Genomic DNA, 27,567 nt, shown 5'->3' with positions numbered 1-27,567 from the left:
TGTAACTCAGAATGGCATTTGCCCTTAAAACATCATTTAAAATTTGAAGTTGTGCATGCAAAACGAAGATAAAAATAAAGCTGGTAAACAATGAGAACCTTATGAACATCTTTTATAAAAAGCTATCGTTCTGCATGCGATCCCTAACTTTAGCCCATGAGTTTCCTGTGTAAGTGCTAGGCATCATTTTTATGTTTCATTAACAAGTAAAAAGTCAACAATTTAAAGTATAATTCAACATTACACTTTATTGTTATCACACAGAGTGCAAGTGCTAGGACATAAAAGTGCAGTTAGCTTATTTCCATAAGTGCAAAATACACGTAAATAAATACGAGTGTTGAAAGGAAGCAAAAACATCACAACAACAAACGCAGTTATGACCATAAAGCTATGGCTGACAGCAAAACAAATGATCTCGATCACAAGACGTTTTTGTTTCACTTCCTGTTTGGTTATATCGTCGATGACTTTGCTGCTGCAAGACTCCATAGAGCTGACCCTCAACACACTGATCTACTTAGCTTACACCACAGAAAATATTGTACATGAACAAGGCAGTGTGGCCCGGAAAAAATACCTCAAGGCACACACACCCAAACACCAACACACCCACACACCACCCAACTGAAAGATGTGCCTCAATCGTCACATCTGGAAACCATCCAACAACTGTGTGTGTGTGTGTGTGTGTGTGTGTGGGGCAGGGGTTACAAAGCAGGTCGGACAGAATATGTAATGGATGAGATGTTTATTTACACAAGCCATAACACACACACACACACACACACTCAGTGCAGTCAGTTTCATCTACAGTACTTTATAATAAGAGAGTACAAGACAGGTAGGTAGCATTCTCGTTTGACATAGCAGTGCTGTCTGTCACACACACACACACACACACACACACACACACACACACACACACACACACACACACACACACACACGCGCAAACCCACGAGCATACACATACACATACACACAAGCTTGCACTTATTGTAGGCACATGGACTCAGAGGCATGTATGTGGGAATATATTTGCAAAAAAATGCAACAGGAAAACAGGAAGCAGTAAGAGACTCTCGTAAACACTGAACATTTTGATGCTGATCTCAGAACCAACAACAGAGGCAATAAAACGCCGTTTTCACAACACTCACTCACACACACACACACACTCAAATACACACATCCGTGACACTCTCAAATAAAAGGCTTGCAGCCCCAAAGTTCAACTCATGCTCACTAATGTTCTGGCAACCCCAACCTTTTTTCCCTCACATTATACACATCAGGACTACATTTCTTCGATTTACACTGGACCCCTGCTGTTGCATAACCCAATGTTTTCCTATTTCGAGAGATTTATGAGCGGACCTCATGCAGAAGTCTGTAGTAGCTTATTTTCTTGCCAGCTAACACTTGAACCCAGTTTGAATTTGATCCACTCTACAGGAAAAGATGCTGTTATAGTAAAATTCCCCATGGTGTTGTGTAACATCACGCTGTATGAATCCAACATGTGTTTCTTTTCCCGATGCACAAACGTAACAGTGGAGAAAACAACGTGTTTCTTCACAGATCATTTAATTGTAATTCAGGTCAGTCAGAACCAACATCATTATAATCTAATACAGGTGGCTTTGAAAGCAAACCAGCATTTTGATTTGCTTTACTTGGCGTTCAAACATTTGAACAATGAGCACGAGGACACAACAGAGATTGAAATCATGACGTTTTCCATCTGGGCTATTAGCATCTTTTTAAGTGGACACACTCACTGTCCCTGATGAATGGCGGTGCTCTGCTAAAGCACGCATTGAAAATAACATTTCAAGATGTTCCTCCAGTAAAACGAATGCAGTTCAAATGGCACTTCAGTCGTAAAGTTGATGGATAACAATAAAGGGTTGCTCTTTTCATAGTTTCCAAATCCTTTTTAAGCAACATAACAGAACAAAGGAGCGTTCTGTCCCATAATGACCTGAATACTAACTGAGAACTTATCTATGATGGTACTTTTTAAAGGGTAACACACACATTGCAAAACATATTGGCTCTATTCTCCACATGCTGTACAAATAAAATTATATTTAGTCATTTGCTTTAAAACTGCATTTTTCAAAGCTCCAGACCAAGTGTTTTTCGACCAATGGTAGTGCCAATTGGCAGGATATTACATGCATGGGGACTCAATGAGTTTCAATGAGTAATACTGAACAGAACTACACAGGGCACCTTTAACTTCAAGTAAAACTAACGTGAGGGAATAGTTTATCCTTTGATGATACATAAAGAGAACCTGACCTGTAAAAGTGTTCTTATAAAATCATTTCAAATGAGATTTCTATCATATCGAGAGGGAATTGCTCTTTAAAAAGTACCACGGTTTGCTACATTTGTGTGCCTTTTTCACAAACATTACAATACAGCCAGATAACGATCGTATTTTAACGCTCTGCTGCTAATTATAATATATAAAGCAGACATTTCAAGTCTAAAGGCAACTGCACATATGAAGAACTTAGGATGGATTATCCGTATGATACAAAGGTATATGCTACTATATATAAATGCATGATCAACATAACTTTTTCTCTCAAAACTGCCCGAGTTTTGACTAGGCTCCAGGCTTTTTGACCTGTGACCTTTCCAGCAGGAATCTGCTAGTTGAGCGAGGGGAAAGGTTACCAAAGCAGACCAGGGGCTAAAGTCTGAGGGTTAAGAGTCCAGAAGAGGAAGGGTTCAAAGGAGAGTCGTGCCTGGGATAAATAATATCAGTTCTCATTTAGTCTTGTGTGAACATGTCTCATGTCTGGATTGTGTTTAGGTATTCTTCAGTGGGATGCACAGCATAACGCTCTCCTGTTGCAACACCACTCCCTTCTGTACATTTGCTAACAAAATGGCTAACCCTCCTTTATGTATCCTCTTATTTTGTTCTGAATGTGCTTAGTTTTTGCTACCCTGGTTTGTTTTCATCTGATATTGACTCCTGTCTTTGACTGTGCTCGATACAATGACAGGTTAATTTGGAAAGCAGCAGTTGAATGTACAGCAAGTCCTCGTTGGATAGGTGTGTGTCGCATTCTGTCACAAGCTTCTCCAATGAACAGACAAGAGCGCTTTGCCTATTTCCTGTCCTGCAGGAAGTCTCTTTTAGCTTCCATCAGTAGCCTTTTTCCTTCCATTGATTAATGAGTATAACATACAAGCAAGAGTGGCTTTTACACTTGCATTATAACACTGTGGAAAGTCAGTGTGCAGTCACCATGCATACACTCAGCTGAAATGCTAGGAGTAGGAGGAAATCCCAAGTGTCTGGCAAGAAGTCACAGTGAGGGCCTTTATCTTATGGAAACACATCCATAAAATAGATAACACCCCCCACATGGGAGGCATGTTGTGGCACAGGAAACGTCCTCGCTTCATCATGTGTCCAATAAATATAAATATGGAATAATAAGGAACTGTTATGGTCATAGGCTTTCCCCAGAGGGAAAGTGCTCGGTGTACTCTAACGTCGGGCGACTCAGTTCAATGTTCCCTGGAGAGTTTTCTTTGGCCATGGAAGATTTAAAAACGGACCCCCTAGACAGTCCCAGGGGGGCCCTGGAAATGTAGGCCCAGCAAAAGTGCAGAACGCTTGGGGAGAGGAGGATGAAGACCCAGGGGTCGATGATGGAGTTCACAGAGATGAAGCGCAAGGCGATCAGGTCCATGGGGTGAGACTCGCGCTTCTGGATGGAGTTGATGTACACCCGGATCTGAGACAGGGAAGAAGAGGAAATTCATTTGGCTACCAAAGTATAAACCATATGCTAACACTAACCATGACAGCCGCACATCCTAGTTACCATCCTGGTCTTAATCTGTCACTAAACCCTCTATAGCATCATTAACACATGACTACAGACAGGACCAGTCCATGGGGATACGGGAGTTGAACAATAGAAGTTTAAACCACACACAGACACGCTGTTGTCTAATTATAATGTTGTCGATCGGCCCTGTAATTTATCATCAAAGTGTTCAAAGACTGGCAAATAGTTTTAAGGGAACTTAACATACCAGCATGTGTTTGGGTTTGAACCTTTGCTCGAAACTAACTGTTGTGTAGTGAATACTGTAGTAAAAAGTTCATGTTGCATGTTCAATATTTGTGTCCTCTGACGCAATAATCTTTATCACTTATCCTAGAACAGGATGTTTGCGGAGTAGAGAGTACTGTCCTAATGCCAAGAGGATATTTAAATGACTCTCAGGATTTTGTTTGCTTTTATAAGGACAAACACAGATTGGTCCTCGAGTGTCTGAACATGTGTGTAATTAGAGGCCTTAGGAGAGGCTGAGCGGCAGATGTTGAATGCTGTGGCAGATCCAAATTGTTGATACCTATAGATAGTTTGCACAGTGACATGCTTAATACATTTGAATGATTTTGTTTATGTATTTCTACCAAATGTTGACCACGTTGTGTCACTTTGGAAACTCTTTTAATTGGAAACAGCTTTTAAACACGGCTGTTTTTAGTAGCACCACAGAGACCAGGAATGAGCTGCTGATTTCATTCATTGTTTCCTGTCTGTGGTTCAAATGTGGCAGTGAGATCATGAAGTGAGTAGCAGAAAACTCCCAGGGCTGATGTCCACAAGGTTGGGAACCAGCACATAAGTACAATCCATGGAAGCCATGACTAGCTCCAAGGTTTAGAAATCCCTGCTGCTGCTGTCTCTGGGGTTCAGACAGGAACAATATCCAGTGAAATGTGAAGGTGAAGTGACTGTACAACAGGTTGTAAAGTCAATCTATTCACTCACAGCGCTGCTTCTGTTATTACCGCCCCGAAGGAGGGTGTGTTTGCTGGTTTCCTGTGGGATCTCAGCAGGATTATGGAGAAAATACTCATTTTCATGACATTTTCTGGAAGGATGAAGCATGAACCAATTAAATGTTGAAGCAGATCAGAATCAAGGGGCGTAAACACAAAAAAATAAATGTTTAGGACAAGTAAAATACAACAGTAGACGCATAAATAAGCATTAAAGGGAAATACTTAAGTAAAGTACAAGTGCTTTAAAATGTAACCTGAGTAATGAACTTTACACCACTGGCTTTTGGCCCTTCTAGTTCCATTACGTGGCATTTTCCATTCGCTTTTTAATCTCTGCTTTCCACAACACCTTTTTCTCTTAAGTGTATCTTGCACCATCTAGCCACAGACTCTTCTTAATTGACTCAGCACCCAACTTCATGAGAAGCGATGGTTGGCTGCACTAACGTTTTTGTGCCAATATCATTAAGCCAGCTTCCCGTTGATCAGTCTCACAATTGTTGCCGGGAAGCTGCGAAAAACCCCAAGAGTCTTGTTTAAGGGAACAGAAGCAGCTGTTAGACTTAAAGTCTGACATCTGCAACCTCATCTGTGAAATCAGATAAAGGTATATAAACAAATCACTCTACCAATCGAGCTACTGAGGTGTGCAATGTATTGTTTCATTGAGTGTTGAACAGCTCCATGCTAATCCCAATTTCGTTTGAACGTATCGGCATGAGATCATGACTGTGATGAGGGGCAGGCGATGGATCGAGGGTGCGTGTGGAGACAAGAGTTTTTTTGTTTTGCAACCAAGTTGGATTTCACGGTCAGGCTCTAGCGTAAATCCCACTCATTTTTCTTCTCCTCTCTCAGCAGCAGGAAGCGTAACACAAGGGTTGATGTGAAGTGTGTGTCGGGGGTTGATGCTCCAGGAATTAAACTCAGGAACTGTGATGAGAAAGTGGTCTGAGCAAACACTCCAGCCAGAGGTGACGATCTCTCTTAACTCTGCTTGCCCCTGTTTTTCATTATGTTTTCCACAATGTGAGAGTATTTAAAATATTCCATTTCACAGATGCATGATTGTACCCAGATGCCTTTAACTCATGAAACTGGTAGGAGGTTTAACTTAACAACTTTTTCAGAGTTTGTCAAATATGCCTAACATGTTGTAGTGTCTATGACCTCAGTTAATCACTTGGTTATTTTCATCAATCAATGTGTTTCTTTTTCTGAGCCACCGGGGCTATTGTTTGGCCTTTTCCATTTTTAATGCAATCCCAGATAGCCAGAGGCACATTATTATTACTCACACACACACCTATCCCCGGCCCCAGTTTAAACTTGAGAAGGAACAGCATTTGTGTGTGTGTGTGCGTGTGATCTCAGACTATGGTATCAGATTGCTGATCGGACACCACTGAGTGTTTATATAAGGTTCGTAATAAATAATGCACGTATAGTTTTTCTTAGTATGATTGAATGTGAAGCCATGGAAAGTGTGTGTGACCACAGAGCGGATATAAAACACCTTCAAAATCTTTGGCTGTCGTGATCTTGCTTTTTTTGGAACCAGCAGTGGCGCAAGTCGGTGGAGCTAAGGAAAGTCAGACGCCAAATAACACCACCATGATGTTCAAATGATCTTTCATGAGATAATAATAAATGAACGGCTGCTATCAGAGATGACGTCTCTGCTTTCAACTACATCAAAAAGAAAGGAACTGGAATAGAAATTCTACATGAGGGCCGACATTCATGAAAAAGATGAGACCGCCGCCCATTCAGCATAATCACTTAGTGTGCGCTTTGAGTGAAATATGGTAAAAGGTTTTCTTCATCTTCCCGCAGATGGGTCTGTCTTCCAATAAGTTAATGCGGTCATTCTGTGGATATATGAGCAGAGGAGAGCCGAAAGTGACCGCCGCAAGTAAGTCATTTCCCAGTTTGTGTGACATAAGATTCCCATAGGAGGAATGAATCATATAGGAGTGACGTTGATTACATGACTGCGATTGGGAAAGGTCTGCTTACTGAAACTGGGTTTCTGATAGAGAAAATGTAAGACAGGCTATTAGCTGGACGCAGACAAGCTGCACGTCAATAGCCTAAAAGGACCTGTGTACTGACTGCTCATCAGTGGGTGGGGAGATAAAGGAACAGATCTGGGAGTCTTTGGCAAATGTAGAACTCATTTAGAAATGTTCCCTGCTGCCAAAGTTGAAATCAACAGGGATTTAAAAATAAATAAAACATTTCCGACTGATGTCATGCAGTTATGTTAATGTAACTCCCTCTAGGCGAGACAACACCAAATGCTGTTTCAATTTTAAATGATGTCACATATTTCCTCGTAAAAAAAACAACTGGTGAAAATCTGTTAAAGATTTTTGAAATTTAAACCTCATTTTGAAATGTTGTTCTCAGTTTGTGTGAGTAAACATAATATTGTTGGAGCATAAATGGGGAAACGGTGTAAAGCTTCTGAGTCTGTTTTAAATGTCAATGGCTATTGTAGGTTAACAAAATGATTATGTGAAAGGTGGGGAGAAGAAATGAATTTCTAATCCAGGTGTGGCTGGCAGGCACGCTTTGTAATACGGTGTTTTTTCCATAGTTTCACTACTCTGTCCACACAGTGGTGTTGGCTGTGGCTTACCATAGGACTGAAGTTAACCCCAATAAAACTGCATGTGTGGATGAGGAGTTTAAGAGATATTAGAACAAAAATGCACGGAGAAGACTATAGGGACTGCAATTCAGACCTGCCTCCTTCCTGTGTGTCCTTGTTTCACCTCACTGTACCGAGTCATCTGTTTTACTCCTGATGAGGCAGTGAAGACAGCTAATGAAGTAAGGTGATACCTACTGTGTCCTCTACCTGCAGGAGTCTGCACCTGATACACAGTATACAGAGGAGGTCGATATAATAAGTCACCACTTTCAAATGGACACAAATGATAGGATGCTTGAGGCGTACACTGTGCTCATCTGTCTGTTTACTGCTATCGCCTCGTGGATACTTTGGGAGCTTTCTACTTCAGGCAGCAATAGCGTGGCAAATGAATTCTCCTCACCATAATAGCAGCTAGTGGAATAAAAGTTAATAGCGTCATTCAGCACTAAATCAGTATCTGCCTTATGATGCCATAAAATCCTTCAATTCTAAGAGGCTTAATCAGATACTGTTTGCTAAGTACGCTTCAGTGACTGAGTGTGAAGTTAAAGAGCTGTAACACTCGGCAAAAAGTAATAAAAGGATTTGCACACACTTTGTTTACTTGAATAAACCCTGTGCTAATGAAATAGTGTGTTTGTGAAGTTGTGGAAGCGATTAGATGAAGTGTGATGCAGGAGCAGTGGATCGTAGCAGGGATGCAGCTTGTGACTCTGCGTTTCAAGACACAGCGGCGGCACTTTCATTAGTGCTGTCTGTGATGAAGTGCACAACAATGTACTCTGCTCGGGGAGTTATTGATTAAACCTTTGAAATCCACAGTGACACTTTCATACCAGAGGTGGCAACAGATTGCCCCAGAGTCTCACAGAGACAAATGACTGGATGATAGGTCAACTGTGGGTTGAATTTGTACGTACGTCCACCCATCCTGACTGTTATAGTCCCCAAAATCTACTTCCTAGCATCTGTTGTGTGTTTTTCACGAGCCAATTCAATTAGAAATCTGTCAAAGTTCACTTAAACTACCCCACAAAGTGGTGTGCCAGCACTGCCATTAGCTAATCACAATCCTTGCCTATTTATCCTTTATGGGCTCAGGATCATACACAGTAACCCACTGCAGGATGGAGGACAAGTACAAGCTTAAGGACCTCTGAAAAGGTGGACTTGTTACAGAAACAAACCCTCATCTTCTAATTACGCCCTCTGTCCAAATTTCATTCTGTAGCTGAGTCAGTTCGGCTAAAAAAAGGCACTGCTACTTGGTTTCCTGTCTATTGCTTGGCATCAGAACAGCCCATAGTCTATTGTATTATTTATGAATAGCTGCAGGTCCACATAATGGCACAAGTACGCAGAGACACACAGATCTATATCAGATTGCATTACATATAAGGCTAAATGTTTATGCTCTGGCTGATATGTTGAAAGGGTCTGAAAGCCACCAAAGATACATTTGTTGTAACACAATTCAGATTAGTTACCATAGCTACATTTCACGCTCTGTAAATGGATATATCCTAACATAAAAAGGCTCCACTCTCCATTTTGAATATGCTTTCATTCAAAGATGTGTTTACCCCTGTGTATCAATGCCAGGTAAAACCCTAGTCTTCAAAATCCGCCTCGAATCTTTATCATGAAGCTAATTAACACCAACTACATAAATGAAATGCTTTCAGTCAGTCCTTATTAGATTACATTCAGCCTTACATGAAGAAACAAAGGTCAGCAGACAAACTGGACACCTTTCATCCCATAAAACTATACGTAAGGGTGTATGCATGTGCTGTCATCTTACCACCAGAGGCAGCGTGCAGATGATGAAGATGATGGTCATGAAGACCAGCAGGATGAGGTGCTCCACCTCCTCCGCCATAGACATAGCCTTGCGTTCGCCGTTGGATCTCGTGGCGCCCATCACGGAGCCGCCATTCCTCTTCCGACGCTGGTACATCTTGAACAGCTGGTACACCACGAACCCATTGCACGCCACTATAGCTAGCACCAGCACTAGCATCAGGGTGGCGTACAGGTTGGCATAGACCCGGTCCTTGGTTCCTATAGGGTTCATGTCGATGAAGCACCACGTGCCGGGGCAGTACTGTACATATTTACCGAACCCAGCGAAAGGGAGGAGGCAGAATAACATACATAGCAAAAACACCACCGGGATTGATATGTAGGCACATTTCTTGGTGACGTGCCGGCTGTACAGGTAGGGGTACCCGATAGCAACGCACCTTTCCAGAGCCATAGAGAGGAGGAGCGACATGGTGGCCAGGCTGAAGAAGGTCATGCTTACTCCAAAGTACGAGCACACACTCTTGGACACAGGCGCCATCCCCACCAGGGTAGTGTTGCGCGAATACGACAGCTGCACCAGCGGGCTGATGAGGCAGGTGCCCGCCAGGTCCGTGACCACCAGCGACGTGATGAGGACGTGAAACAACGAGCGCCGCCAACCCTGCTCGGACCTCGTGTTCCTGCGTCTCGGATCTCCAGTATCACCAGGGCGGCCACGTTTCCAAAGATGCCCATGGCGAACATGATGGCGCTGATCAGCGGGCTCTTGGTGGCTTCGATGTAGTGCTTGCTGTGGCACGGATCCTCATCTGTATTCATCTTGGCTGAAAACTAGCTAGATCTATTCAGAAAAACTTGCCCCAGAGCATCAAAAATGTGTCCTTAAAATGTTCTGTGGCCATCCTGTTACAGAGAGGAAAAAAGGAACATTTCTTTAGATGTACAGCTTTTAAAATACGTCTACTCTTAATGTCCTTTACTCACAGAGGGTTAATCGTCAAAATATACATTTCATTTTAGTTGCAGCCCTAAAGTGAAATCATATCACATGACAGATGTTTACAGATGTGTCATGTGATCGGAAGTATCAGATTTGTTGTGAAATCGTTACTGCTTCCTAATTTGAGGCTAATTCTGAAACCAAAGCTAACCAAACATCTGTTGGCCACATCTTTCGATTCATTTAAAAAAAACATAATGGTGGCTGCCAAGAAAATTAGATTGTGCCTTAACACAAGAGAAGACTTCATGTGAGGGCTGTGCTCAAGTACTTTCTACTTAACCCCAACTGGCGACATCTGGGGAGATTTGTCAACGATGTTGTCTCGTCTCTCTTACTTTTAGACACTATTTGGACTCTATGTCAACAAAGTCCACTACACACGCCACTCTAATTCCATGATTGCAAGTCTTTGTCTAAGTTACTCATCCCGTGCATACACACAGAAGGGAGTGCATCTTCCTCCTCTCATAAAAAGGAAAATGTTGCATATACTGAGAGATTCCAGGGCACGAACTTTGCTGCAGTATGAGATGTGAAACCCAACATTGTTCCTCTTCTCTCACCACAGATATCAGCTGACAGACTCTACGGGGTCCGCCGGCCAAGTTTTCACACACAATTTCATGCTCGTATTCCCAGTGTCAACTCTTGAATGTTGCATGACAATCTCAGGGAAAATGTGGAATCCCTTGTGCGTTTTAAATGAATGTATATGTGATTCATGATAGAAAGCAGAGACGGATCATAACCGAAATCAGACTCAGTGACCACAATCGATAAGGACAGATGCCTTTCCTCCTACCATGCAAATCATTCAATGAAAAAGGAAACATTTACTTTCTAATTCTCTGATCACAGAATTTGAAAGAATATTTCACCCTTAAAATCACCATTTGCTCATCAATTACTGATTTTTTAAAAATGTAACTCACCTACTTGCTCAGTCCAGGGTCCACTCGGATGCCGTAGTGTAGGGCTTTCTGAATCGGTGGAAGAACGCACACTAACAACCGTGGATATGTTCGGAGACAGATGTGTCCAGCTGTTGGGTCCGCGTTGCGGAGAAGTTGAACGCAGATTGTGCAGCAGACGGGATGTAAGAGGAATGGTATTCTAAAATCAGTAGAAAAAGATGTATATTTGAATTGAGCGTGAAACACGAGGTGCAACAACAGTCCAACAAGTTGTAAAAGTTAGTTTTAATTGGGGGACAATGCTACATGCATACAAAGCAAGATTAAATAGATAGTAACAAAATGATTTAAGTTAAGCTATGACAGAATGAGCATTTTACATTTGCGAGTATTCTTAAATTGAGCTGCAGAAAAGACAGTACACCGCGAGGGAGCCGCTGTAACATCCGCGTGGACTTAACAGCTGTGAAACGCATCCAAATAATAAAGTTCTCACCTGTTTTACAACCTACTCCCCGTAGTGTAGACTTTAAAGTCAGTGTGTTAATCCAGCTTTAGTCGCTCAGCAAAGAAATGTATCCCAACGTGTCGCTTGTTTGACTTTAAGGCGCTCTGGTTTAAAGGTGAGCTGTGCAGAGGGCGAGGCGCGCGGCACTGTGCTGCAGTAGGGATGATTGGGCCCGGGTTACAGGGTATGATGCGGTGACGTCACAGGGTACACCCACCCCGAGATACAAGCCTCTCCTTCAAAATGTACTATAATAACGAAGGTGCAACCTGTAGTCAGACATAATAATATAGACAAGAGAACTCAATATATATCTTATATACTGGACAATAGTCATTTACATATTTATAAGTTCTACTTTTGTATGTTTGTTTTTTTTGGATAACTAAATATGTTAAATTGAGGGAATCCGTCTCCCAAATGTATGGCAGATGTCCTGGGCTGTTAATACTAATGGTAATAATATATATCTTTAGGAACGTTATGGAATGTTTTGTGGACAAACTGTATGTTGACATAAGTCCTCTTTTTCCTTCCCTATGAATATAAAATTCAAAGGACCCAGCATGCAAGATGTGTGTTTTCCTGTGTGGAGATTGCCTATATCCCTTGGTTTCCTCCCACATGCTCATAGACATGAAGCTTTAATTTCCCATTGGGATCAGAGTGTTTGTTTGATATGTGTACTTGGACACACTGGCCTGTCTCTATGTTTAACCAGTATAACAATTTTGTGTTTGTGTTTCCCTTTACAGACTTGTGCCAGGCTTCATCTCGGGGGGATGACACCAACCGTAAAGGCATACTGCAACTCAATTTGATTCAATGATATTATAATTGCCTTATTTCACCCATTTTTTTTAATAGAACAAGCCAAAGAGGCCATAAAAAGGGCTACGATGTATGTTGAAAGCACTTGAGTGCTGTTTCAGACCTATTAACGCACCCTTGTCTGTGACATACTGCCATTATGCCATCATCGCTTCTTCTCACTGTGTCTTTCTATGTTGCAGTGCTTTAGTTGTTGAGGTATCCAGTGCATGACATCAACAGGCAGTAATTCATATACAGTACATTTTATTGCCTGACAAATGTATTTCTAGTTTCGACAGCCCTCGGCTCACAGGAATCCTATGCATTTCTTCTTCCTTCCTGCCTCCCCACCTCTTGTTATCTTCCTGTTGCTTCTCTTTCTTTGTTCTTCTAGGCCAATCTCTCCCTTCACCAGTCTCTTTGCCTCCTGTTACCGCTGCTCTATTTTTGTTACCTCACCCGGCAGAGGCCTCTTTTACCTTGTCCTCTGCCCTCACTGACGCCAACATACTTTCATCACCTGTGCCTTACTTACCCTTGTTTCCTGTCATCTTTACTTTTTTTAAATGTTTTTTTCCATTCCAATTTGTTAAATTCCATTTTCCTTCCTTTCTGACGTTCATTTGTATTTCCCTTTCCTTTCCTTTGCTCCGCTTCCTTAGGAAAAAAACCAGTTGAATCTTTTAAAACTAAATCCACACACTTAAGATTTCTGCTAACAATCCAGATTTTTGAGACTTCCTGATGCACCCTTGAGTTGATATGGATCCAGGTGATTATGGGAATGCTCTACTGGGAATCTTAAGTGATCCTGTCTGAGTCTCGGTTCTTTATTTAGAAGCATTTTAATTATTTATCAAGGACTTAATCCTCAAATCCTGGTCTGCTCTGCTGGTACACAGCCTTTGTTGGGGGTTTGGCTTCATCTAAAGTGCTGAACAGTGCTGTATGTATTGTTATCCCCCCCCCCCCCCCACACACACACACACACACACACACACACAGGGTCCCACAGCAAGGCTTAATTTCTTTCATCACTCCTTTATGTCAACATGATACATTGTTTGTGTCCGTCCTGCTGATGGCCCTTGTCTGAATTATTGATGAATTCATTGATTTCTGCTGAATATCTGATGTCACAATTGAAGCAAGTCAGCCTGTAATAACACACTGAAACACTGAAAAACGTAACCAGAGAATAAACATCACCACACTTCTCAAACTGTGTGAGTGAAATTTGATCAATTGTGAATGTATACGCTATTATCCAAACGTAAACTTGAGCAGATTATATTGCATTGTAGATTGTAGTATTCTACTGAATGTTAAATATGGTAAACTGACTGTAAACTTGTTTCACATATTCAAAATAAAACCTACAGGCTAAATGAATAGAGTAAAATCCCTCTTCGATCTCAACGTGGCCTTGGCTCCACCTACAGGTTGATCTGGGTTAGTGCAAGCATCAGCTGTTATTGATTCATCAACACTGTAAGGTATATTCTAATAGAGCGTGGTCCTTGGAGAGTCTCAATACTTTTCTAAATGTTTACATAACTTAGCAAAGAATTAGTATTTTCTTTTGGTTTTTATCATTGCCAAAAATATGATTATTTCAAATAAACATTTAGCATGCAAAAAGTTATTGTATTTAAATTAAATGAGTTGTGCTTATATTTTTAACCGTGTGTCACATTTAAAAAAAGACATTACTAGCAGACATGATTTAATGTTTGGCCTGGGATATGCATCTGCCCTCAGTCTGCTGTGCATCAGAAACACATGCTCAACACTATGTGTGTCTGTCCGCCCTAAAATTGTGTGATGAAGTATATGCCTTTGTAATTCCCTGAATTTGTATTTGTTTTCTCCCCCCTTGTCCCCTGTATGAGGCTTTTCTCTCCCCTGGATGTCTCTCCCTCATTCCAGGCGTCCTGTCTTTCACCACGCTCTCTCTTATCTGTGCTCCTTCTGTCTGAATGTGGACTTTATTTAGCATTGCCTGGTGTGTTTGTGTATCTATTTGTTCACAGGTCTTTATGGTAGAGGCTCAGGACTTTCCTGTTTCTGCAGCACCTGGAAGTTGCTCAATGTCCTCCTTGAATTTTACTAACGGTCTGTCCATCCTGATAGAGTGTGTTGCTCTTCCTGGGGTTTTGGACATTTATTTTTTACCCTGTTTAATGTAATTGTGTATGCCTTTCTTTGTCCAAATGAGTGTTGTTTTCTCTCACCAACAGAAGAAGTTACAGAGAGAAAAAGCAGCTAATCTGCACAGAAGCAGAACATTTTTTTGCTTTAAATGTGACTGAAATATTAGGTTATTGCCAAATATTATAAAATATGTTTTTTAATAATACATTTAAACTTTGGTTTTAACCATATGAAGGCATTAAACCTGTACTTGTGACATGCTGCTATATGCTGTTCCGGCCAGTAGATGGCGCCCAAGCTTAAGTAAAAAAGCAAATAAAATAAAATGAATTAAAAGAATATGTAATTTCATTCAAAAGTGAGGTTTAAAATAAAAAGTTAAATATATATATATATTTCAAAAAAGCCTTCTTAAATTTACTGGAGATTAAAATATTATTCTGGATATTTATTCTGTGTTAAAGTATAGAGTACCCAGGCGTTTCCACTTTCACTTTTATTTTGATAAACGTCGTTCAAGGAAATTCTCACGTGCATAAAAATTAAACAATGTCTCTTTTTCATTGTTGTGAAACAGATAGAGTTGCATCCGGATTAAAAACGCTCTATTTGTCTTTTCTCTAATACGAGCCAGATGTTGCCCGCTGTCACTCAAACCGAGCCCGACCAATCAGAGCGCGCCTAAGCTCCTCCCTCCCTCCCCCCTCCTCCCTGCGGAGGCTCTGCAGAGAGGAGGAGAGATCTCCTTCTTTCTGCTGGCCTCTCTCAGTCCATCGGAACCTCTCTGAGTGTCAGCCCGGCTCTACAATGGAGAGAGGGGCAATGCTGGCGGTGTGTGTGCTGTGCTGGAGCGGCACGGTGTGTGTGGTGACAGCCATCCAGAGGACTGACATGTTCCCGTACGGCTCTCTGAGCGGAGACCAGATTCTGGCAGAGGGCGACGATGAAACCTCCAGAGTGCTGTCCCTGCCCAGACCCGTGTACTTCTACGACTCCCTGTTCTCACAGCTATATGTAAGTCCACTTCATCAGCACTCATCTGCATGCTCGCTACTCTCAGAAAGTTAAGCGTGAAAACTTTTTGCAGGGGAAGTTTGCAGCTGTTGGATATTTTTATGGTGCCAAATGGAGCGATTTATTAGCATGTGTGAATGGGAAAATTATTGTTTTTATTCTGGTGTAAAGTCTGTCAATTGACCATAAATTACTCCCACTGCAGTATATGTTACAATGGTAATATGTAATATACATTTCTTGAGCATGTCTTATTTTGGAAATATATGGATTCCACGACTGTCAAATTTGATTGATACATAACAGATGTTGATAGTCCACTGGTGATAATGATAAATCGTGCTTGTAAATGATTCCCACTGCAGTTTATATCAATATACACGTCTATATTGTGCTAGATTATAAACTTCTTTATTGTGTTTATTTTGAAAATAATAAAAATCTCATGTTAAAATAATTGATTGACAACAGATGTCGAAAATCAACTGGTGATTAGGAATAAATTGTGCCTGTATTATCTTCCAGCTGATTGCTGTTAGCCCAGTGGTGGGAGATCAGATTTGATAGTGATTAAAAGAATCCATTATAAGAAAAGGTCCTGCAGCATATCAAGCCTGTGTATTATATATTACTATATAACTGTGGAAAGTAACTAAGTATTGTTCTGGAGTGCAAATTCAAGATCCCATTTCAGAGGGAGGGGTGTAACACATCCAACCTCTGTGCATTGATTTAGCAGCTATAGATACTCTGCAGATTCAAATGACTTATAATCAGCTATTACACTATGATGTAATACTATAGGCAAGCTACCCAGCAAATGTCCACATTATTGCTAGTTGACTGCAGTACAGCTCTTGAATAAATACACTTTGCTCCATTCCAGCACTGATTAAATACATCTAAATGCATAAACCGCTGAGTGTTGCTCTGAATGACACTTGTTATACACATCCCTGCTGCATCAGTCATTCCTCATTACACAGAAAATACATCCAGAGGAAGTTGAGTTGAATGTGGTTTGAATGTTTTCTAGAACCTTGAGGTCTAGGGGTTCATTATGTGGTTCCTGGGGGGCCTCCAGCAGTGCCCACGGAGGTTCCTGTGGCTTATGAGGGGGGTACGGGTTCATTAGGAGGTTCCATGGGTTCATGACGGTGTTTTACATATAACAATATTCTGTGTTTGTATGAGGAGGTTGGTATCGGTTAATCCCCCGGGTAGAGAAGAAGAGACGTTCTTTATGATGGGTTATTTCAGTCAGTACCTTCTCGACCCGGCCCTGGTATTAAAATGCTGGTGCTGATTACTAATCATTTACTCTCTCTGTCTCTAGGTGGCTACCAACGGTATCATATCCGGCCAGGACCTGCCGATGGAAAAGCAGTACGTTGACGACGGCTTGCCAACGGATTTCCCTGTGGTGGCTCCCTTTCTGGCTGACATCGACACCAGCGGAGGGCGAGGGCAGATCTACTACCGCGTGACGGAAACGCCCAGTGTACTCAACAGAGTGGCCCAGGTCTGTATGTCTATGAGCGTCAATTGCCAGTGGTAATGGCGCTGATGTTACTCCCTTTACCTACCACACATTCATTTAAGCTATGGACGATTCCTTGACATGTTGCGATGAATACGTTCTGTAAAATAATTAACCAGGGATCTGAATTCTTTCCTTTTTTCAGTTCATCCATTAGTTCAATCCATTGTACCCTCCATCTTTTTCTTTTCGTACTTCATTTCACCATTCATTCATTCATCTGCTCACCCAGGAGGTACATCGAGGGTTCCCAGATGCTAAATTCACGCCCACACACGCTGTGGTCGCAACATGGGAGAACGTAGCCGCGTACGAAGAGCCAACCCGAACCAATGGACCTTCAAACAAGGTAAGATGGATGGAGGCATGATTTATGACTGGATGAGTTCATCGTGTAATCCCACAAGTACGTTTTGGTCATTGTGAGAGACACAATCCCAAATTCCTGGAGGATGTGCATCACTTGTAATCAGCCTGGGGTGGGGGGTCTATTTGTAATTCCCCTTCCCCTCCTAATCTGCCTCTTAACCTTTTCAGAGGGTCAGAGGTCATCTTAAAGGGTCATCAAAGTGCCCCCTCCCTGACTCGTTATCCCCTCTCACACAGGTAGACTCAAACATGCCTGGACCATTAACGCTCTCATGCTCTGTTGGACTTCCCTCCCCTCCCTGTTGGTCAGCCACTCAACCGCTAATCACCTGGTTCACCATTAAAGTACTCCTCTTCAGATACACAGTTTCCACAGTTATACCTTTTTCTAGCCTCCCCCCAATATGAAATCGAACAACTTGATCAGCAGTTTTCAAATATGCAATAAAAGTGCAACTTGTTCCGACTGAAAACGAGTGATAAGCACCTGTCCCTCTCACCTAACGCATATTCTCCCTCAGCATCCCTCTTTAAACTCTCCCGCGGCCCCCCGGGGAGGCACGCCTTCCAGATGACGGGTAACACGTCCGTAATTTTCTAGGAATTTTCGTGTAAAAGGCGTGAGATTTGTCCCTGATTATAGGGGAGAAAGGAATTTCCTTGGAATCAAAGCAGTGTTTAAACACACGTGAATATCCATTCATTATTCACATTACAAACTTCTCAACACACGTCTTTCCATCTTAAACTAACAGTGTGTGATGCAGTCTTGACCAAACGCTGTTAGTTAACCCCTGATGACATCACTATGCCATCTTTAGGGGAATTTGTTCAACTATGGAAAGCCCCCTTCAAAGCTGCAGAAGACATTGTACTGCTGTCTTCAAAGGCTGAATGCCCCAATAATTGGAAGTGTATCAATTACCACTTAATCCATTTCCTGTATAATTAATACCACATTTCTTGCTCTCAGAAAATATGCACCTTTTACAAGTGTCACTTAACGCAGCATTGTGTTTGCCTTCGTCTTTAGGAGAGTCTCCAAGTAAAGCACTGAACTTATCGATCAAACAAACAGAGCTTTGTTGTTCCTGGTTTGCAGCAAGTGGGAGGGAGGGATGAAGGGAGTGGCAGACTTAAGGAAATACCCCCAGGAGACCTCTCTGTGTCTCTCCCTGCCTCATCTGTTTGTCCTTTTTCTTTACTCGCCTGGTCTGGTTTCTTTTATGCCTCCTCCATTCTTCCTGATTGATTAAAAGCTGAACTTTCAAACAGTGGAGTGGGGATACACAGCATTAAGCCTCTTAAGACGCTTCTCAAGGGCTCATCTTGATCGACTTTGAACCTCAAAAATGGGAATTAAGTCTATCAAGCGTTCCTGATTAAAGACTGGTGTCCACCTATAGTGCTCAATCTGTTTTCCTGTGCTCAGAAAGAGCAGTGTTGTTGTTCGAAAGGCTCCATGGTGCTTGTCAGATCGAAGCGGTCTGGGATTTGCTTCAGTGGCTCTTTCTTCGGACTGATAGCATCTTCCTTTGAAGCGATTAGCCAGAGGTGCTGGGTGGGGTGCATTGGGGGTAGAGTGCGGTATGTGTGTGTGAACTGATTAACCTGAGGTGTGTGTTTGTCTGGATGTGTATTATGGGCTGGGGGAGGGGGCAGGCTGTGTGGTGTTCGGGGGTCGGATGTGGAGGTGCAGGAGGGAAGAAAACACAGGGAAACAGAGGAGAGAAAAGTTCACATCCCCAAAAAGTGTGTTTTCTATGAAATTAGTCCTAAAGAGGCTTTTATCGTAATTGGAAAGTAATTGCTTCTCTTGAAACCTATAACACACACTCTGTTGTATCTCCTACCATGTCGCCCAATTTGCTAATGACCCGAGGTATTTACTCAGAGAATCTGGCCTTCTGTGTGTTGATGCTTTTGGAAGTGTCGACAAGGCTTCACTTTGAGCAGCATATTGCTAATCCTTCTTCTCACCAGCACACCTGTCATGTTAGTGGATGCTGTTACACAGCAGCAACTTCCCCCCCCATTAACATCATTATTCCAAGCAGCAGAAATAACTTCTCCACCCACAGAAAGAGGAAGAGAATGTGCAAGTATTTCCACGTTGGTGCTAACGCTAACTTTTCCAGTGCTGTGGTTTGTGACCAAATACCTGGAAAACCCCTTCGGCTCTTCTTTGGGATAACGCCAATTTGCAAGCATGCTAACGCTCTAAAGTACCATGATAAAAAGTCATCATAAGCCTGCCTATATCCTTCTGAACATGTTGGTATGTTGATGCTACGTTAGCATATAGCTTAAAGTAAAGCTTGTCCATTTATTTCCTACAGAGCTGACAGCATGTCTGTACACTAAATCTTAGTATATTTCTTTGTGCTTATTAATGTTTCACATCGGATAACGTGGAATATAGTAATCAGGACATACTGTATATCTCAATATGATATATCAATATTATTTTTTCAAGGTAATGTTTATCTGTGTTGTTTAAAATGCAACCCAGTAAAAAGTACATAAAAGAAACATGTATATTAAAAACCCCTCTTCAGTGGCAACATTTGAAAGGAAATGGTATGGATTGATGGTTTAAGGGATTCTACCATATACACATTATTGCACATCTAACCTCAGGTGCCCTTCCTGTGAGACATTCTTGTATAAAAGCAGCAATTTCAAGTGGAATGTGATTTTAAGTTTGACCACAGTAGACCATTTTAAAAAAAAGAAAAAGATCTGTATCTTGCTTAGCCTGGAACTCCCTACAAAGTTATTTGTACAAATAAGGAAAGTGTTGTAGACCTTACAGCACGTTACGCATCGGCTGTGGGAGGGTCAGCGGAGAGTGGATGAATGAATAAATGGACTCCTCTGTTAGATTCAGCCCTTTCATTTTGCGCTCTCTGCCTCTCGTATGGCCTCTCCTCTCCTCTCTGTCTTTCTTCTTCTCTGTCTGTTTTCTCGTCTGTAGCACAAAAGGAACTTTTGTTTCGATTAGTGTTATTTGTTGTTTCTGGGGGGCCCCTTGCAGTGACACAGGGGGCATCCCTTGAAATATGCTCATCCGGGTTCAGAGCAGACTCTAACTGATCTTCAGCTCTCATAATGTGTTATCCTGAGCTTGTGCTTTGGGATTCATTCTGTTTTTCAGCCATGTTTTGGTCGTTTTACAACATTAGCAAAAGGAAAAGGGTTTATAGCTCCTTAATAGCCACTAAAACGAGTCAGACTTTAACTTTTAAGACTTGGGATCTTGACGGCTTTCCTAATTACTAAGTCATAGAGCTCTGGTTTGTAGCTGCGGGAAAGACGTGCATGCTCACGAAACTTTAAGGATCTAAGAAAAACAGCTCTGGTTTTACCCACCATGTGTTCTGGAGTTGATCAAAAAGGTTTTGAAGGGCCCTCATAAGCCCTGAAGTTGTACAATTTCCTCAAGCTTAAGACGAGCAGGGAATCCTTTTGAGCGCAACGCTGAAGTTATAACAGGAAAGCCACCCCAATAGATGGGGGCAAACGACAGCAGTGAAAGACTGGCTGGACTGTTCCTGGCCACAAGCCTCAGCCATGTGTGTGTGTTTGTGTGTGTGTGTGTGTGTGTGTGTGTGTGTGTGTGTGTGTGTGTGTGTGTGTGTGTGTGTGTGTGTGTGTGTGTGTGTGTGTTTGTGCCAGTTCCCACGCTGTAGGCAGTTCCGTTTGTAGCACTCTGGTGAGGTTGGCAACTGGCCTGCAGCTGCTCTCTGTTTCTTTCTCCCCGTGCAGCTGTTTTGCGGACGACTAGCTGAAAAACCGGCAACCAACAAACAAGTGTTGCACATTCACCTGGACCTCCCTCGGTCCCCGTCTTTCCTCGGGATGTTCCTGCCTCACCAAAGAGGGATCCAGCTCGAGATAATTATAATATCATTTAGAACATTTGTTACAGTGATGAGTCACTGATTCGAAACACAGGCACGATGGGAAGTCAATTAAACTTTTAGTAGGGCAGAGTAGACTAAACTATGTCCATGCGGAGTAAACCAGACCAATAAATATACAGATACTAAACACGAGCGGACTAAAGTAAACTGAAAGAGAAATGATACACGCCTGCAGCTGCTGCAGAAGTACAAGGAAGTCATATTATGTTGTGTTACATCTGCAATTGTGTTATATATTTCATGTTCTAACTTCTAACTTTGATTGAACTAAAATGATCCCTTTTATTAAATTAAAGCAATACTTTCCTGAAAGTAAGTAATCTTCTATTTCCCTTTTATGGTTCTAGTAATGATCGCATACCCAATTGGAACTACTTTCTTTCTACCGAATTACACACAGCTACGAGTGAGCACTGTCAGAACCGCACACAACAAGCTCTGTGGTTTGTCTTCACGAACCTTGTCATTCGGTAGTATTCTTTTGGGGGAGACTCAAGCTAACTCACACCAATCTAGACTGATAAAACCCAACACACCTAAGAGTAAACATTTGTTTTGGCTGAACCGTATCTTTAAGTGGTTGGGTATTTCCCCTCCCCACACACACACACACACACCAGTTAATCCTAGCAGTCTGATGATGTTACCACCTAAACCTTGAAGGACCCCGACAACAAATATGTGTCGGTCCCGGAGACGATTAATGCCTGTGCATGTGTCTGCTCGGTGTTAGGAGTGTGAGGACACTCTTAAAAAAAGGTGCCACAAAATGCCTTTAGGGAGGTCGAAGGTTGTGTGTGTCTGCTGTGTGTTGGGGGGGGGGGGGGGGTGTTGTTGGAGCTACACACTGTCTGAAGCTCTTTGATGTCGGTTGGCTGCTATTTGTTGTCCTCCAGCTGTGAGTCTGTAAAGCTCACCAAGACACACTCACACAGCAGATGACCACACAGAAGGACAGAGCTCAAGTTAAAGCAATAGTTTGTCATATTGGGAATTATTTTTGGTTTCTTTCCTAGACTTAGATGAGTGGATTAACCAATTTCAAGTGTGTATGCTTGATATTAAGATAGAGCAAGCTTCATCATCAAAGAAACTGAGAGAAGCAAATACTGCAAATCATGTTCTGAATTACTGATCGGATTTCTGGCAGTGTAGATTCAGTTTGGCTTTATTTTCCATCCTAGGGAAACCCAAACTTAACTGATGTTTTGGGGCTACGGTGGACTAATTTACCCCTCACCATGCAGAGTTCACCATGTTCGGGCTCATGCTAACACGGTCACGATGACCCAGATAACATGCTGGAGTTGGCAACACGTTCACAATATTAACTCAGTGTGTTAGCATGCTAACAGTGTTGGACAAGTTCCAGTTTTGACCGGGTCAATTATCCCCTGACCGCACTAGAAAAATAGCATCACCAAAGTCACTAGCATTCGTTCTGTGGGTAACATGAATGTCTATAAGATAATCAGGACGACCCATCCAACGGTTGTTGAGATATTTCAAGGGGAACTTAAATGCAACCATATAGATGGATTTTTTTTAACAGAAACACACAGCATTTTTCTCTTGTTGTTTTACCTTTTTATAACTGTTTGGATGGAAGTACATCGTCTTCTCTGTCTCCCTGTACACCCTCTGTAAACGAGACCCCAACCCCCCGCATCCTTTCATCTCTCCCCTCGCCTCCTCCTCCCAGGAAAAAGCAGGGATAGCAGGAGAGAAAAATCCAGACGTTTAGAAAGGATATTAGGGACAAAGAAAGATCCCCTCATGTAGCTCCAGCCTCTTCTCCTCCCAAAGACAGAAAGACCCCCTCCTCAGTAATTACAAAGCCCGGAGGCTACACAGTCCCCCCCGCCCACAAGCAACAAGATAGTTTAAAGATGTTGATGTAAACATTTAGGAACACACACATACTTTCACATGAGAGGAATATATGTGGAGGGACATCTGTGCTTGTGTGCGTGATTGTACATGTGTGTGCGTGTTTGTATATGTGTGTGTGCGAGTGTGTGTGTGTTTGCACCCCATGTTTCACATTGTAACAATGTCTGGTTTGCCTGTACTAACATCATCGTGAAAGATGCCCAGACACACAGGAAGACAGCTGTGGAGATCAACATCTGGGCTGGGGGTTTAGAGACCAAGGTGTGTGTGTTCATGTCGCTGTGTGCGTGTGTGTGTGTGTACGTGCGAGCGTGCGAGACCAAATCTGTGTTTTTGTAACTGTGGTTTTGGAAGACAGAGTGGGCTGGACGCCACCGCATAAACGTCCAAAAGAAGTTCCACAAATTCTGGTAGAAAAACGTTCCCTGACTCAGTTCATTTGAATCACCCTAATTTGTGCAAAATAAGTGTTTTAAAACCCAGATGCTCGGTCTGTTAATAATTGGTGGTGGTCGGCAAAAGGGGAGCGGGAAAGGCTGAGACGTCTCAACATGAATCCCAGCCGAGGAAGAGGAGGAGACATAGGGAGGAGGAGGAGGAGAGGGGAAGTGAGGTGTGAAGTCTAACTATGAGGAGTGAGCGTTAATTGAGGGTGATTCCGCTAGATGGTTATCCCTCTAGCGGAGCTGAAAATAAACACTGGACACTGACGACGCAGTTTTGCTGATTGGGACCTTTCTTTGACTCATTGGTTTAAATGATCCCTCTTCTTTCCCCTCAGATATTTGTATTTGTTTCCAGCTGCATGGAAATATCATCAACACTCCAAATCACTCGCCCTGAATTCTCTGTACAATGAGCAGTTCTATTCACACATGGCTCAACCAGACATTACGCAGGGTGGAGTCTGTTTAAAGTCCGGTCTCAATGATTTAAACATTACTGCTCTCACATACAGGTCCTCCGGTCAACCGACTGGTTCTGATCTGATTGTGTTTCTCCTCTCTCTTTAGGTCAATACCTTCCAGGCAGTTATCGGTTATGATGAGAGCGATTCATATGTTCTGTTCTTGTACCCTGAAGGTGGCCTGAACTTCTTCGCCACACGCCCCAAGGTAATTGATAAATAGTCCACATCCTTAGCTTTGATTTTTCACTACTGCAAAACGTGTTGGCATGCAATTATTAGGTGTAATGTAACAGCTATCTATTTGGTTTCCTCCTTTTGCATTCTTCTCCTAGGAGTCGTATAATGTTGAAATAGAGCTTCCAGCTAGAGTTGGCTTCAGCAGAGGAGAAGTCACATACCTGATCTTCTCCCGAACTGAAGGACCTTACTACAGTGCTACAAGTGATGAGCAGAGTGTTAAAAACCTCTACCAGTGAGTAAACCTCAAGGTTGCATATTTTTACCACTGACAACTATGTTATAATCTGACAGTTAGAGGTACATTAGTTAGCGTGTATAAACGAGCTAGCAGGCTAATGAAGCAAAGCAGCTGTTTTAATTTAGCTGTTAATGTTGTGTGCTAGCTAAAGTGGACACTATCAAAAATATAACGTTGGTAACTAGCAAAAAATGTAGCTGTTCACATTTGTCTTGCAGCTGATTACCTCCAGAGTGTGTGCATTATTTCAGTGCAGGGGGGAGCACAGGTGTAATTAATCAAACTGGAAATGATGTGAACCTGTGAGGTTAGAAATGCAATGACACCAGACTCTCTTCACCGCTCTTTAGGGTTGGTAACACAGGAATCCCAGGTGTCTGGCTTTTCCATACTGGGAACCGTTACTCATTTGACAACATTGTTCCTGCATCCATTGGTGGCCAGCTAAACACTCCCCCAACTGGGGGACACGGCCTCTCCCTGGTAATGTTGTTTTCTTATTTAATTCATTTCATGTACAGTCAAGAGGTCTTTTGTGTTGTGAAACTCATGACCCATACATGGTTTCTGCTTCTAGGACACCACCACACCCGAGTACGAGTTTGACGAATATGAAGACGCTGATAACCAGGAGGAGGAAGATGATTACCCTCATACTGGTGGGGACCCTGAGTTCCAGCCAGCCACTGCTGGTGGTGACCACTCAGAGTCCCATCAACCAGCAGGTCCTGATGCTCCCTCCTCTCCTTCAGAGGATTCTGGTCATCAAGTGTCTAACGGCAGTGAAGATGTCCCATTGACCTCTGAACCAAGGTACAATCCAGAGCCCTCAGAGAGACAGTATGCCCCGCATAATCCTTCAGAAAGAGGGCCAGAGAGAGGTGCTGAGCGGACTCAGGAACAGCAGCCACAGGTAAACACATCAAATTAATTAACATGTGAGGCATGCAATTGAGACAACTGTAATGCATGTAATTGTAAAAATGTATTCAGGTTAATTAAAATGTGACGATGGGGCGGATGCCGGAACAAATTGAAGCTGCAGACACGTTTTGTAAATGCCGTGGTTACAATGGAACGCTTTTGCTGTGGTGTAAACAAAACGCTGGCAAAACTGTGATCATTAAACCCTACATACTCTATGCACTATAAAGTATGCACAGATCATAGCTGTTTGGTTCATAGCATCTGGAGAGAGTTACAAAGTATTGGCTTGGCTCTGAGTGACAACAGAAGAAACGTGTTTGAAGTTAAACATAGTTTATTCTCCGGATAGCTTCCTCTGGAGGTGGTGGATGTCTACCCCCCTCACAGAAATGAACCCAATCTTTCCCCTGGAGGTCACGTGGTCAGCGTGGATGAAGACGACCTTGATTTTGACACAGGAGGTAAGAGACAAACCCTGCGATGTATTCATATATATAATAATCAGCTGAGCTTCTGAATGGACGGTCCTTTTGAGAAACCTGAGGGTAACGTTACCTTGCCCTCTGCTGCAGAGCCGCTCAGCAGCTGGCAGTACAATACTGCCGTTGTGCTGGGCAGCTCCCAGGTGTGTGTCTGTGTGCGTGTGTGTATGTCCAACACTCCCTCCCCTGCAACCTCTGCCTCAGGCTCTTGCCGTAAACAAGAATTTGTTCTCAGTCAACTTGCCTGGTTACATAAGAGAGGAAGTCTCATCAAGTCATTGAACTCAGTTTGGAGTGATGAGATCCAAGGTTTCTTAGAAGAGGCAAAGTAAATGTCTTTCAACAGAAATGAATTACAGTGTTTTTGGAATAAGGATCATTTAATCTAGTAGTAGAGCATGCACAGTTACAGTATTAAGTGTGTGTGTACATTCCTAAACTATAAGAATCAGAGCAAAAGCTTAGTTTACTCATAAACGTCAGTACTTTTTGGCTGGCTGTCATGGGTTTGATTTGTATTTAACTGAGACAGCACATAGGAATCATTGTGATGTAAGCGTGTGGGTTTCCCTCTGCAGCTTCGGCGTGTGTGTGTGTGTGTTTCTGTGTGTAAAAGCAGAGTGATTTGTCTCCTGCGTGTGCGGTTCCCGAGAAAATATCCTGACATCCTGTGTGTGTGTGTGTGTGTGTGTGTGTGTGCGTGTGCGTGTGATGCCCCTGTATGATGATAGAATGCTGCATTTAGATCCCAAATCAACTGTTTTTCGCAGCACTTAGTTCCTACAAACGAGATTACTAGGTTTAGTAATACTTGCTGTACTATTTTAGCTCTGCATCTGGACGAAGTAATGTTGGTGTCATTTATCTTTTCTGTCTTCTAAGCAATGGTGACTTTCCATCCTGACTATTAAATATGTTTGTCTGTTTATTCTAAATAAATTAGAAACAGAGCACATCACTTCCTGTGTGTCAGAGGTTATTTTTCTGGAAAGAGCGATCCGTGTTTAGAGAAGTGTAGAGAGCAGCGTATGTACAAACTTCTCCCAACTTGTGCATGTCTCTGTTACTTAATGAGTTTATTGTGATTTCATGCTGTTTAGACCTCTATGTTTTACCTTTGAGAGTTCATGACTCAATGGGAAAATTGATAGTTTGTGTGGGTGTGTGAGGCAGGACTGCAACAGCTGGTTACTCTTCAAGTGGGGCCTTGACGTGTGTGTGTGTGTGTGTGTGTGTGTGTGTGTGTGTGTGTGTGTGTGTGTGTGTGTGTGTGTGTGTGTGTGTGTGTGTGTGTGTGTGTGTGTGTGTGTGTGTTACCAACATAACAG

General features: G+C 42.4%; 2 protein-coding genes across 4 annotated transcripts in view; one reads left to right on the top strand and one right to left on the bottom strand.

Moving 5' to 3' along the window:
• nid2a (nidogen 2a (osteonidogen)) overlaps window positions 1-27,567 on the top strand; it is a 70,063-nt gene that overhangs the window by 21,745 nt on the left and 20,751 nt on the right. Inside the window, exons 2-12 of one of the 3 annotated variants that reach the window (XM_063877579.1) lie at window positions 5,699-5,811; window positions 5,898-5,937; window positions 6,402-6,752; window positions 15,335-15,714; window positions 17,051-17,236; window positions 17,487-17,603; window positions 24,456-24,557; window positions 24,685-24,824; window positions 25,181-25,313; window positions 25,408-25,743; window positions 26,107-26,218. In XM_063877579.1, coding sequence (XP_063733649.1) covers window positions 6,674-6,752; window positions 15,335-15,714; window positions 17,051-17,236; window positions 17,487-17,603; window positions 24,456-24,557; window positions 24,685-24,824; window positions 25,181-25,313; window positions 25,408-25,743; window positions 26,107-26,218 — 1,585 coding nt within the window. In that variant the 5' untranslated portion in view covers window positions 5,699-5,811; window positions 5,898-5,937; window positions 6,402-6,673. Of the gene's footprint in view, window positions 1-5,695; window positions 6,753-15,334; window positions 15,715-17,050; window positions 17,237-17,486; window positions 17,604-24,455; window positions 24,558-24,684; window positions 24,825-25,180; window positions 25,314-25,407; window positions 25,744-26,106; window positions 26,219-27,567 lie in introns of all 3 variants that reach the window. The other 2 variants (XM_063877578.1, XM_063877580.1) reach the window with 2 other exon arrangements.
• Window positions 229-11,871, bottom strand: ptger2a (prostaglandin E receptor 2a (subtype EP2)). The gene is given in 5 exon segments (XM_063877584.1): window positions 229-3,770; window positions 9,304-9,996; window positions 9,999-10,211; window positions 11,244-11,424; window positions 11,722-11,871. Coding segments are annotated over 3 exon segments (1,110 nt in total). The 5' UTR covers window positions 10,128-10,211; window positions 11,244-11,424; window positions 11,722-11,871; the 3' UTR covers window positions 229-3,482.

This window comes from Eleginops maclovinus, chromosome 24, assembly GCF_036324505.1.
Source record: "Eleginops maclovinus isolate JMC-PN-2008 ecotype Puerto Natales chromosome 24, JC_Emac_rtc_rv5, whole genome shotgun sequence".
Taxonomy (NCBI): domain Eukaryota; kingdom Metazoa; phylum Chordata; class Actinopteri; order Perciformes; family Eleginopidae; genus Eleginops; species Eleginops maclovinus.
This window is presented reverse-complemented; position numbering and strand designations above follow the sequence as displayed.